The sequence below is a fragment of the Sinocyclocheilus rhinocerous genome, unplaced genomic scaffold, assembly GCF_001515625.1.
Source record: "Sinocyclocheilus rhinocerous isolate Xijiao unplaced genomic scaffold, SAMN03320098_v1.1 scaffold503, whole genome shotgun sequence".
Lineage (NCBI taxonomy): Eukaryota > Metazoa > Chordata > Actinopteri > Cypriniformes > Cyprinidae > Sinocyclocheilus > Sinocyclocheilus rhinocerous.
This window is the reverse complement of record NW_015643185.1, coordinates 1,217,189-1,230,193: the sequence shown is the minus strand read 5'-3', so window position 1 is coordinate 1,230,193 and position 13,005 is coordinate 1,217,189. Positions and strand designations below refer to the sequence as shown.

The following is a 13,005-nucleotide window of genomic DNA, read 5'->3' as shown; positions in this document are numbered from 1 at the left end:
AGCGTCACACACCGCGGCCTTGAGTGAGCGGAGGCCGCGGGGCCTAGAGTGAGCGGAGGCCGGCTTGAGTGAGCGGATATCGTCCTCTTTTGGAAGACCATACAAAGTAGTTTCGCTTTCACAACGAAGCACGCAGCGTCTTCAGGACATGGCGGCAGTGGCAACAATACTACAGTGAGAATAAAAGTTACGCCTTCTTTCTTTGCGTGAACATTTGGGCGGCGTTATGCAAATCTTCCCACATAGTGAGGTAGATATGTGGGGGCGTGTTCGAACGAGCCGTTTTAGGTAGGTGTGGCTAACTCTTAACTTTTATAAAGAATATCTCTTTGGATTTGAGACTTTAGTCTTTGCAACTTTACAGACCTTCTTTATGCACCAAGAGCTTGTAACACTCTAAAGAGAAAGGAAAAAATGAAATCGCATCATATGACCCCTTTAAACATTTTCCATTTGCCCAATTTATTTAATTTATTTGGCTACTTTGATCACACGTTTAATTATTTATATATGCATTTAAACAAGAATATGTGTATTTATATACACATTTATTTATTTATTTGCGTATTTATTTATTTATTGTTTTTGCAGGTTTCGTCCTCCATAAATCTGTACAGATTATGTTACTATATTTGTAAGTGAGATGGGTGAGAGCTGCAGAAAAACTCAGATACCAGTTGACAAGAGCTCATGTGGAAAAGTTTGACTTCCTAGAGTGCTTTGTATTTCTGAGAGAGAGAAAAAATAGAAATCAAAAGTCAGAAGAGTACCACTATCTCTCATATTTAAAGGAAACTGCATCTATTGTCAGGTTGTTGTTTTTATCAAATGAGGCTCTTTCTGCGCTTTGGCACACTAGCAGCTCAGGTTGAGCGTTTCATTGAGGTTTGCCGTTTTGTGCTTTATTTCGGTCAGTGTCACTTTATGGTGTATGGACTAAATCTTTGATGTCCAGTGTGTTCTACACACTTCACATGTTCAAGATTCAACAAGAAGGAGGATTTTGCATGTTAGCTTGAGAGTTTGAGAAAACAGTGTGCATAGTTGGATTATTTCTTGAATTTCTGTTGTTCACGCCACACGTGTTTGACGTTTTCGGACATATTTGGAGGACTATGTGTCACGCCCCTGGATTGGTTTTGCTGTGTTTTTCCTCCCCATGTGTTCCGTGTCCCCGTTAATTAGTCATTCCATGCACCTGTGTTCCCCTGATTGCCCTGTGTTTATTAGCCCCAGTCTGTGCTGTCTCTCTTTGTCGGAGATTGTACGTCTACCCCTGAGTCTCCTGTGTTCCTGTCTGCTCCATGTTACCCCTTGGATTAATGGATTAAAAGTACTGTTGTGAGTTTACGACTTGTCTCCTCGTTCCTCGCCTTAGCGAAGTGTGACATTATCCTTGTAATGCATTAATACATTTTCTAATAGATTCGAAAAAAATGAAAAAAAAATTTTTTTGGGTAACACAACAATAAGGGTTCCATTTATTAACATTAGTTATCTACATTAAAAAATTTACAATAAACAAATGCATTCTTACTAACTAATGATAACAAAGATTAGTAAATACTGTAACAAATGTATTGCTCGTTAATTCATATTAGTTAATAATTACGTTAACTAATAGGGCCTTTTTGTAAAGTGTTACCCAGATTTCACCAGTGGCCTCCACAAGTCGATCCTGCTGTTTGGACCCACTGTGTGAGGTCATATGTATCAAATTATACCTTTATAATTAACCACAAGGTAAGGTTATTGTTGAGTTGTTCATCTGATTTATCAATTTAGTTGTCGTTTAATTCGTTTATCGACCGGTTATTAACTTTTAGAGTGTCACATATCAGGAATAATATACGATTAGCCTGAATTCCTAATTCAAAGAAACAATCCACCTCTGTTGTGTCACGCTACAGATGCAGCAGTATGTTCCCGTGGAATAATAATTCATTACATTTATATAGCGCTTTTCTAGGCACTCAAAGCGCTTTACATTGTCAGGGGGTATCTCCTCAACCACCAACAGTGTGCAGCATCCACCTGGATGATGTCCATCCAGGTACTGACCAGGCTCAGCCCTGCTTAGCTTCAGTGGGTAACCAGTCTTGGGCTACAGGGTGATATCGCTGCCGGAACATGTTTACATATTCTCTGGGAACCTCCACATATCACATCATTCTGCACAGCCTTACCCAGTATCTCATAAACGAAGGACGAGACCTTAGTTTACCTTGAATTCAGTATGGAGTGTCAGGCTAACATGAGCTGATGCAGGCGGTCCTTGATTTAAAATAAAGACTAAATTGGTGAAACTGATATGCATTTGCCTGTGTGGTCCATAGCAATGACACATGCTTAATGAGACCTTCAGGATGCATTTAGTGACACAGATGCTTGTGTTGAAACTGGTGAGAGCAGTCATTAACTGTCAAATATTAGAAAATCTCATTCACTCTAAGTATTTTGAAGCGTGACAGCTGGACTTTTTATCTCCATTTATCTGTGGCCCTACTGGTCACCTTACTCATGCCCTGCTGTAACTGTTTACTAGAGACATACAGGTGATGTTAGATTTTGATGCTAATTATAATGAGTTTTTTTTATTCCCATCCTATGCAGAAATGATATATGAAAAAATCTTTTTGCATTATGAAACTTGTCCACTGTGGTCAAGTTTATATAGATTTGGTGATGTTATAGTTAAATGCTGTTGTCTTTTTACTGGGGTATTTTATTTAGGTGCCTAGCAACGCTCGGACTCTCTCCCGTCTTTGTCGTAAAATGACTGATGATTGAATTCTTTCATTTACAACAAGTAAATATCACAAGCTGTTGCTACAGCAGTCAAACCTGAGCGTAAAAGTTCAACCTACACCAGGGGTATCCAAATTTTTTTTAAAAGGGGGCCAGATTCGATGATGTGAACACACACACACACACACATATATATATATATATATATATCTCTCTCAAATTGTTATCACTCGCGTTTTACTGCTACATCTGACCTAAAATTTAGTGCTGTCACCTTGTGTTGACATTGTGAAACTGCATTATTTGTAAATTATGCTTGCCGGGCCACTTATAATATATTTTAATAGACAAGCTGCGTTTGATATTCATCCACGGCTGCATTTGGCCCGTGGGCCGGACTTTGGACACCCCTGACCTACACCAACACGTGGCTTCACTTGGCATTCAGGGCCGAGGTGTCTGTATTCTTTCCTGAGACTTTAATACTTTCATTGACTTTAATACTTTAATTTCATGCTGAAGCAAAATCTGAGCATGAACAAGTACATGATGGAATGGAAGGTAAAAAAAAAAAAGTATAAATCATTGTTACCACCATTCAAAAGTTTTAGGTCACTACGATTTTTTAAAAAGAAATTAATACTTAATATTTTGCAAGGGTGCATTCAGTTGATCAAAAGTGAAAGTAAAATATGTAATGTTACAAATATTTCTATTTTAAATAAACGCTGTTCATTTGAACTTTCTGTTCATCATATAATACTGAAAAAATTTAACAGTTTTTACAAACATATTAAACAGCGCAACTGTTTTTAACATTAATAAGTAGAAATGTTTCTTGAGCACCAAATCAGAATGATTTCTGAAGGATCATGTGACACTGAAGACTGGAGTGATGGCTGCTGAAAATTCAGCTTTGCCATCACATGAATAAATTACATTTTAGAATATAATAAAATAGACAACAGTTATTTTAAATTAATAAGTCATAATATTTCAAAATATTACGGTAACACTTTAGTTATCATATCACTAGCATGCTGGCTGCTTAGTATAAAGCACATATTAATGCCTTATTCTGCATGACCATATTTTAGATCCCTTAATCCTGCCCCATGCCTAAACTTAACAACTACCTTACTAACTATTAATAGGCAGCAAATTAGGAGTTTATTGGGGCAAAATCATAGTCAATAGTTAGTTAATAGTGAGAATTAAAGTATGACCTATACTACTGATTTTACTGTATTTTCACAAGGTATTCGCAATGGATTATGTGAGTTTATATACTTAAGTGAAACAAGACTATTTCATGCTTTGAAATGACAACTTTTTGTATAAAAATTAAAACTGATTAGTCATTGATTATTTTGCATGTAGAGTGGACACAAAAACCTCTGATGTGTCTAGGTGGTCTTGCATCCCAGATTATTGAAATTAAGATTAAAAGTGAATAAAGTCTAAATCCCTTGTCTCTGAGAGTCTTTGCACACTTCTTAGGAGTTAGAGAAAGAATAGCTCTTAAAAATAGGCCAAATAAAAGGCAAGTCTTAGCAACTTCTGCTGAGAATGAAGCATGCATTAGTTGTTGAGATTCAGCACTGGCCTCCATTTATGTATTTCTTTTACATTCCGTACTTCATTTTTTACACCATGACATTATTATTGTCACCCTTATAATCCTTTGCACGGTGGACACTGTGAGCTTCTCCATATAATGGTGTTTGTTTTAAACCAAACTAAACCCGCTTTCCATTAGACCTGGGGCCTCATGTATCAACTCTGCGTACGCACAAAAACTTTGCGTACGCCAGCTTTCACACTCATGGTCGGATGTACTAACAGTGAAATTAACGTGAGAATGTGCGGTCCTCCACGCCAACTTCATGTCTGGCGTACGTACATTTCTCGTGGTTTTTGTCCGTTGGCGACTCCTAGAGGCAATGAAGTGAAGTTGCAAACATTAGACTACAAATTGTTCTACAAGTCGATCGCACCACCACCTGTGAGAAACATTGCTATTAATTTGTAATTAATAAAATAATTGACATACTATTGTCACACGAGCCTCATGGGAATATTCTATCAATTATGCAATTAAGTGAGAACATATAAAATCATGTGCAAATTGATAACCTTAGTCTATATGGCAATGGCAGCGTTAGCCTTATTAGAGGACATTGCCAATGGCAGAATCCGAAGAGAACGAGTTTTTAGGGACCACAATGATTTTCTGGCCCACGATGATAACTGGCTTATCACCCGTTTCAGATTTCCAAGGGCTATCCTCTTGGAGCTCTGTGATGAGTTGGGTCCGAATTTGGAGAGAGAGACAGCGAGGAGCCACGCATTACCCGTTCCCTTACAGGTGCTGACAACACTTGGTTTCCTGGCAACTGGTTCTTTCCAAAGGGAACTGGCAGACCGCTCAGGAATATGCCAGTCGTCTTTGAGCCGCGCAATGCCAGCTGTATGGGACGGGATCATCCGCTTGTCTACCAGGTATATAAGGTTCCCATACGATGCAGTTGACCAGCCAAACATTAAAACGCAATTTGCAGCGATAGCCGGGTTTCCTAATGTAATCGGAGCGATTTTTTTTTTCTTTTGTTATTTATTCCAGAGGACAAAGTTCCAAATAAAATATTTTTTCTCGTTTCTACCTCTGATAGTAGCACCTCCAATTCACTTTCAGTAAATTTTTGTTTCTTGCTGCTTGTTTTTGACATTTTCTTTCTGCTTGCTTTTGCCAAAGTGGAGTCATTACCACATTAAAATTTATGCAATTGAGGGAGGAAACAGGGCGGGGTGTTGTGCTCGTGCATGTGCGCTCAATTTCACGTTAATTGGGATGTACAAAGAGAATATGCTTGGGATCCTGCGTACGCAGAGATTCATACATCTGATTTGTTTTGAGCGTACGCACATTTACAGTTTTGTCCGTACGCAATGTTTTAGTATGAATTCAACGCAAGTCTTTGTACATGAGGACCCTGGTCTTTTTATATCAGTCACTCAAACAATGGCTCTATTTACGCTTGCTCTCGACACAAAAGCACGAATGCAGACTGGAGTAGGGAGGTCTGATCCGAGCATGTTCTTACAGCTGACAGAAGCATCATGCTCTGTCTGTGAAGATTGCAGTTTGGTACATTAAAAGCCCTGATCTAAAGCCTTCTGGCAATGTGCAATAAAAGCATCTGTGTAACACACAAAGCCCCTTGTGGTTTCCGAAATGTCTTCAAAGAGGGGAAGTTTTAATTAATAAGCTGTTAGATTTAATAGGGGAAAAGATCCAGGCAACATACAGAGATTTCTTTGTCAGTTTGCCGTGTTTGGCAAAGATGAGCACTGTGGTGGCTCCGCTCATGAGGGTGAGCGAGGGTGAGTCTGACAGACCAGGGAGGCGGGGAAGAAAAAGATTGAAAAAAAAGAGAACACAACTCTTTTTTTGAATGAATGAATGAAGCAGACGGAGGACTTGTTTTTCGGGTTTCTGGTGGTGAAGGTACTGTGGGGTTCTTTGCGCTCTCTCTTTCACTCTTTTTTTCTTTCCTATTCTCTCTACTTTTCTCTGTCCCATGCACACTTTTTCTCCTCTCTTTTCTCTATGTTTTCTCTCCCTCAATCCCACACCCCTGGCACACACCTATGTTGCGTATTCACCTTCCAGGCCAGAGATGTAACTAACATGGCACAGCTCTAGCGCTGCCCTCTTTGGCGCCCGCGTGCCAATATGGGGCTCGGTTGCCGCAAGCTGCAGGAGCACCGTTCTGTTCACGCTAAGGGTAAGGATACACTTTCCTCATAAAGACGGCAACTTGTAGGAATGATAGGCGAGATTTACCGTGGTGAAAGTACAGTGCTGCGTTTATAGCAGGATAGGAATTTAGGGGAGTTTTGTTTTTTAACCTGTAAACCATCTATGTTGGATGCAGCTGTGGGTTGTAAGGACTGTAACATCTGGAGTGTCAAATGCATGAAAAAGATCCAGGAAGCTGTGGCTTTGTGAGCCGTGTATTTTTGGAACAGGCTGTGAGGAGTGGAGCTGCTGCTGGTGAGGTAGTCTTGCATGAATGTGAGGGCCTGTAATTTTGCCTGAACTATGCTGAAAGGTGTTTGTCTGCTCTCTGATCTGAAACTGACACTTTAACCCTTTCCTTGCTCATTTCGATTCACATTTCGTATGAAGTTCCTAAATTATTGTGATGGTAACAATATGGCTGTTTCTTTGTGATATTCTGTTATACTGATTTGCATTTACAGATGTCATGATCTCATATAGCAGTTCCCAACCAGGACAACCACTATTCCTTATGGTGTACTTGAATAGTTTCCAGGGGGTACAGACTTGCTTTGGTAAACCAAAAACATGACTAACAAAGAACTTTACAAACTTTGCAAAGAATTTACAGAAATACTGGGGATATCAAAATTAACACATAACATTAATTTACTTAATAACATTAATATTGTGAAATATTATTGCAATTAAAAATAACTCAATTTGAATATGTTAAAATAATTTATTCCTGTAATAAGAAAGCTGAATTTACACGCTGTTCTTTTGAAAAACAGTTGTGCTGCTTTTTTTAGGATTCTTTGACAAATAGTTCAAAAGAACGGCATGTATTTGAAATAGAAATCAAACAAATGCTGTAGAATCACATAAAAAAATTCTTTACTGCCACTTTTGATCAATTTAATGCATCCTTGTTGAATAGAAGTATTAATAAATAAATAAAAAAGTCTTACTGACCCCAAACTTTTTGAACGATACAGTGTACACATATGTGGCTGTGCCACGCAGGAAGAGCTAATGGCTGTCAGAATATAAGGAAGCCATTGGGGGTGAGCTGATTTTATGATCATGGGGGCCCAACAGGAGAACAGAGACTCACCAGCAGAGCATCTTCTCATCTGCAATAATCAGAACCAGAGACAACAGCCCCAGAGAGAGAGCTAAACCAACAGGACTGATAAGAGTTTCCAAATAGCAGATGTTTGGAGGATGTTGGTTTTGTGGAAAAGATTTCGTTTTAGCATAATCACCAAACTGCTCTACATGAAGAATTTAAACACAATTGACACACATTATGTTAGCAATTAGCGGTTAGCTAGATTATTCCAACAAAGTGGACTTTGATGAGGATATGTGTCTGTGACCACTCTAAACTTGATAGCATATCTATTCTGAATATTCTAGATTCAGACTTTGTGTTTCTGCAAAGAACTTCAGGCAACACAATACAACTAGAAAAAAAAGAAAGGTATTTAGACTTAAAATGCTGGCTTGTGACAAGTTCTTGTCTGAAGTTTAAAAGAGTTTCAAGGTCTTGTGTAGTTTGAATATATGAGATGTTAAATAAGATACAGTGTTAAAGGGATGTGAGTTAGTTAGGTGCTTTTGAATGGTTTCTAGACAGTTACTAGGGCATTTCTATGTCGTTTCTGGGGTGTTCTGGTGTGTTGTTGCTAGATGTTTGCAAGGGTGTTTTGGTTGGTAGGGCTCGACTAAATGGTTCCTAAGTTTTTTTTTAGATATACAGAGAGAGAGACATTTCTCTCTCTATTATACTACAATATTATATACAGTATATGAAACTATATAAAGCTTCATAATTATTTGAATGAACATTAACTGTTAAGCAAAAAAACCACACAAAAAAACAATGTTTGTTGATATAAAGTTTTGCTGAACTGTATCCTGCTGTCAGATTTCTCATCAAGTTAAGATGCAGACTTTCACCTCTGAAGGCAAGTGTGTCTGCAAAGTGCTGGATTTAAAATAAAGATCTTCATCTGAAAGCCTCAGGCCTGTCGTGCTGCATATCCTCCCAGTCTACTGCTGGCCAAACCGCACACTGTGCCTTGGGCTTTGCGCTGCCTCCCATTTTGCTCTGATACACGAGAGAGGAAGACATGCGGCAGCCACCTACAGTAAAAGCTGCTGACTGAACTCTTATAGTGTGATTACATTCAAGGTGTATCAAATCTTTGTAACAAAGATTTAACAAAACAATGCATTTTAGTGCTCAAAGACAGCTAAAACAAAATAATTACTGATGACATATTATATAGTGGAAATTCTTAAAATGATAGGACCCCTTTAACTAATGGGACATTAGTGAAGAAAATTCAGCTCGCTCCATGGCAAAGGCTCCCCAAGAGATTAAATTCCCAAGTACATGTTTTATCTTGAACAATGCATCATGTATTAAAGAGTGGGCTGCAAGGCATGACATTGTTTAGTTCTTACCACCAGCGGAATGCTAAACATGCACATCACTGTTCAGTCCTTCATTTTATAAATAGTTCATATCCATGACCTTCCCGTGGAAATATGCTGAATGTCATAGTAAAATCATTGTTTGGGATATGCATGCTAGGAGAATGTTGATGTGAGCAGTTTAGCCTAGCTTTGGGTAACAGATAAGGGGAGGCAAGGACATCTAAAATCTTGGGAATTCAAAATTACCAGATATTAGAGTATGTTGTGAATGTGGAGTGATTATTCCTGACCTTGAATTTGGCCTTGCATTAGTACAGAATGAAAATGTGTCCAATGGTGCTTTAAGGATCCAAGAAGAACCCAAATCTGAGGGCTGATGTAAAATGTACAAAAAATAACAATCTACATTCAAAATAGTTGAGTTAAGATTCGATGTGAATGTATGTCTCGTTGTACAGTATATTCAGACAGAGGTGCCAGAACTGCAACTGATAGAATGTGTGCTGTAGCGCGATACTACGATATTTTTCAAAAGCAGATCGTGGAGACATTTTAATCGTACACGATCAAAAATCGAGTTATCGCACACCCCTAATTCAAGGTCAAAAGACCCATTTCTAAATAGAAATAAAGGTCAGTCCATTATAGAATCAACAGCTTGTGTCTTCTGAAGGGGTCACACTCAATTCTCTACAAAGTCAGGCCTTTGATTATTGTCATTACATGTGAGAGATTGGCAGTGGAACTGCATCTGCCAAGGGCACAAGCACAGAGGCAATGCATCACCCACTCCCACTGTCTTTCAGACATGCAGACAGAGACAGTCAGGCATTCCTCAGGGAATCCTATGTGTGTTGTCTGACACAGCCACTAGCTATACTCTGTTCGTTCTGCAGCCAGGCTCAGACAGATAATGGAACCATCCATCCACAAAAACTAGGTTGAACAGAATTTATGCTGAGGATATTTTCGGGAGAAGAATAGGGAGGGCTGTTTGTGGAAGGAAATGAAAAGAAGTCACAGTTCCATAATGCTAGGAATTTAACACGGCATGCAGTGCTTTTGAAAACCACCCAAAAGCAAATCAACTGAATATGAACTCTTCAACTCTAGTTCATTTGAATAACAGGACTAAAAAAATCAGTTCAAAATTAAGTTCAAAAGATGGCTTCTCCGATTGTCATGGCACATTTCAGTTCATCTCATGTCCTTCCTTTAAGAACAAAATACCACTTTTCTCCTGTGCTGCTATGGTTAATGTCTGGTACTGTATGTAGCATGATGTCATAACGAGAAATCACTGTTTTGTCCATGTGCAGTTTCCCCATCGCTTTGGTGCCATCTAGTGGTAAATTAACTATAAAATCTTGTAAAGACAATCATACTATGTGCAGATGATATAATATATTGAGATGAAACAGTATTGTTATGCAAATAATTATACTATAATACAGATATTCTAATGTCTTTTGATTTCTCCTTATATATCTTGTTCCATTTAAAAGTTTAGGGTTGGTAAGATTTTTTTGTTTTTTGAAAGAAGTGTCTTATGCTCACCAAGGCAGGATTTATTTGATCACATGTCCTTCAGAAATCATTCTAATATGCTGATTTGCTGCTCAATGTTGAAAACAGTTTGCTGCTTAATATTTTTGAGAAAATGATACATAGCTGTTTAGTCACAAAGACCAGCAATCATGAATTATATTATGCACAGCATTAGCATTATGTGCTTTTAATAATTCCCAATAAATAATTATGAAATGTGTTTTCAAGCGTCCTAATAAATATAGAAGCATTTACAATAATGTAAAGAATAGAATTATTCATTTTTTGGTATTTGTCTGTCATTTCAAGTGTCAGGGGGCTCTGACAGACTGAATGCTATCAGTGCCAATCAAATGATTCATTTGTATTTATTTTTTTGTGTGTGTGTGTGTGTGTGTGTGTGTGTGTGTGTGTGTCCACAGGCTGTACAGGAGAGAAGGACAGATCGGCTCTCAGCCATGAGGCTTTCCTGCTCATGGCAAACTCCCAGAATGACATGGAGGATTGGGTCAAAGCCATTAGACGTGTCATCTGGGCTCCCTTTGGAGGAGGTAGCTTATTTACCTGGACCTCACACACAAATAAGACCCAAGGCAGCATTCTATCTTACAAGGCAACATAGTCAAGAAAACAATAAAACTAAACTAGCAAGTATATATCTAGTTTTCTCACCTTGTTTGGATAGAGTGAGTGATCTAAATCTGGCACACAGCTTATATCATGCTGCATGGCTGATGTACAGGCACACTAAAATAACAACAGCACTAGCAGAGTCTGAATGACAGTGTCTGAATCTTTAGGTATTGTGTTACAGGTATTTAATAACATAGATTATTTTGGGGTGTCTGGAATAATGGCAAACATTTTAATATAATTTTAATGATATTAAATATTCACCACAGAATATGGTGACCAGACGTTCCCGTATTCCAGGGACAGTCCCGGTTTTTGGTGTCCTGTCCCCGACTGAAGCTGTCCCAGGAAATGTCCCCGTTTTACAGCACATTCAAAAAAGCCCCGCAAATACACTGTAAAAAGCCCAGCCATATAACCTGCTGGTTTCCAGATCAATGTAGTGATTATTTTCACCGACAGAGGGGGCTGCAACCCCCAACCATTAATTGGTCGCGCGTGGCTTTAGAACTTAACCAGGGGCCAGTTGCATAAACATAGACACTGTGCTAAGAGTCTTAAGAACTAGTTTGACCAAATAGCAGTTAGATAAATCAGTCTCACTTTTCTGATTAAAATTGGGCCAATCTACATTGTTGTAACTGACTTCAAACAGTTATGACCAGTCTAGAAGAAAACAAATTAGACGGCTAACTTTTTAAGACTAGTGTAAGCAGTTTATGCAACCGGCCCCTGGACGAGAGCAGAACTTTTGTTATCATCAATTATCAAAAGAGACACCGTTATCAGTTTCAAGGTAGCCATTTACAAACTATTCATGTTAAATCAAAGTAATACTGTTTCTTTGTACAATATAACAGCTTGAAGAGGGTGCTGGATTATTTTGCACAAAATTATAATATTCACAAAAGTTCAGCTGTGGGTGAGCTAGGCAACAATTACACATGCAACAATTACATTTGCAAACAGCACATACTTTGTGCTCAAAATGAGCCTAAAATGTTAAATAATTATCCTAATTAGTGATAGATAAAATACATTTCCAAAAGTACAAACATATACAATTTGAAAAGTTAAAAAGTTATTATTATTATACCGTATATTCATAGAAAAATGTAAATATGTAAAATCATAATTAAAGTCATAAAAAATAAAAGTTTTGATCTGTTTGTTATTTGTAATAGTTACTATTTACTATTTTTCATAGTGTGTGATTTTTGGTGAATTGTACAGCTAGGGTCAATTTGACAAATATAATCATTGTTATTAATTATAATAACAGGAACCCACAACAATTTAAAAATAAAAATATACAAAAATGTATTGTCCCCGTTTTTTTAGTTCATAGATAATAACAAGGGAGATCATATACTGACCACTGAATTAGGAAATGTCCCCGGTTTCCATTTGAGAAATCTGGTCACCTTACCACAGAAAGATTGTTATGTGTCCCAGAAAGAATGCAGTTATTTCTGATACTTTGAAATTCAGACCGATGGCAAAATTTGTGACAGTTCAATAAAAATAAGTTAATATTAAGTAACTTACATTTTAGACGGTTACTTTTTCTATTTTTGCTCGTTAAAGAACTTGTTTCCAAACAAAACCTTAAAGGAACACTCCACTATTTTTGTGACGGAAAATGAAAAATTGCGATTTTCTAGGCCGATATGGCTAGGAACTATACTCGCGTAATAATCAAAGAACTTTGCTGCCGTATGGGTGCAGCAGGCGCAATGATATTACGCAGCGCCTGAAAATAGTCCCCAGCATGCTCCCTGTGCAAGCAGGTGGTCACGTTGGTTATGTTGACGGAAGTTAGCCTATTTTCAGGCGCTGCGTAT

The 13,005-nt window shown here is 38.0% G+C and overlaps 1 protein-coding gene across 1 annotated transcript in view; it reads left to right on the top strand.

The window, feature by feature from the left end:
- The window catches only part of LOC107757146 (rho GTPase-activating protein 22), a 50,676-nt gene that overhangs the window by 20,376 nt on the left and 17,295 nt on the right, over positions 1-13,005 (top strand). The window contains exon 4 of the mRNA XM_016574558.1: positions 10,951-11,079. Within this exon, the coding sequence (XP_016430044.1) occupies positions 10,951-11,079 (129 nt within the window). The remainder of the gene's footprint in view (positions 1-10,950; positions 11,080-13,005) is intronic.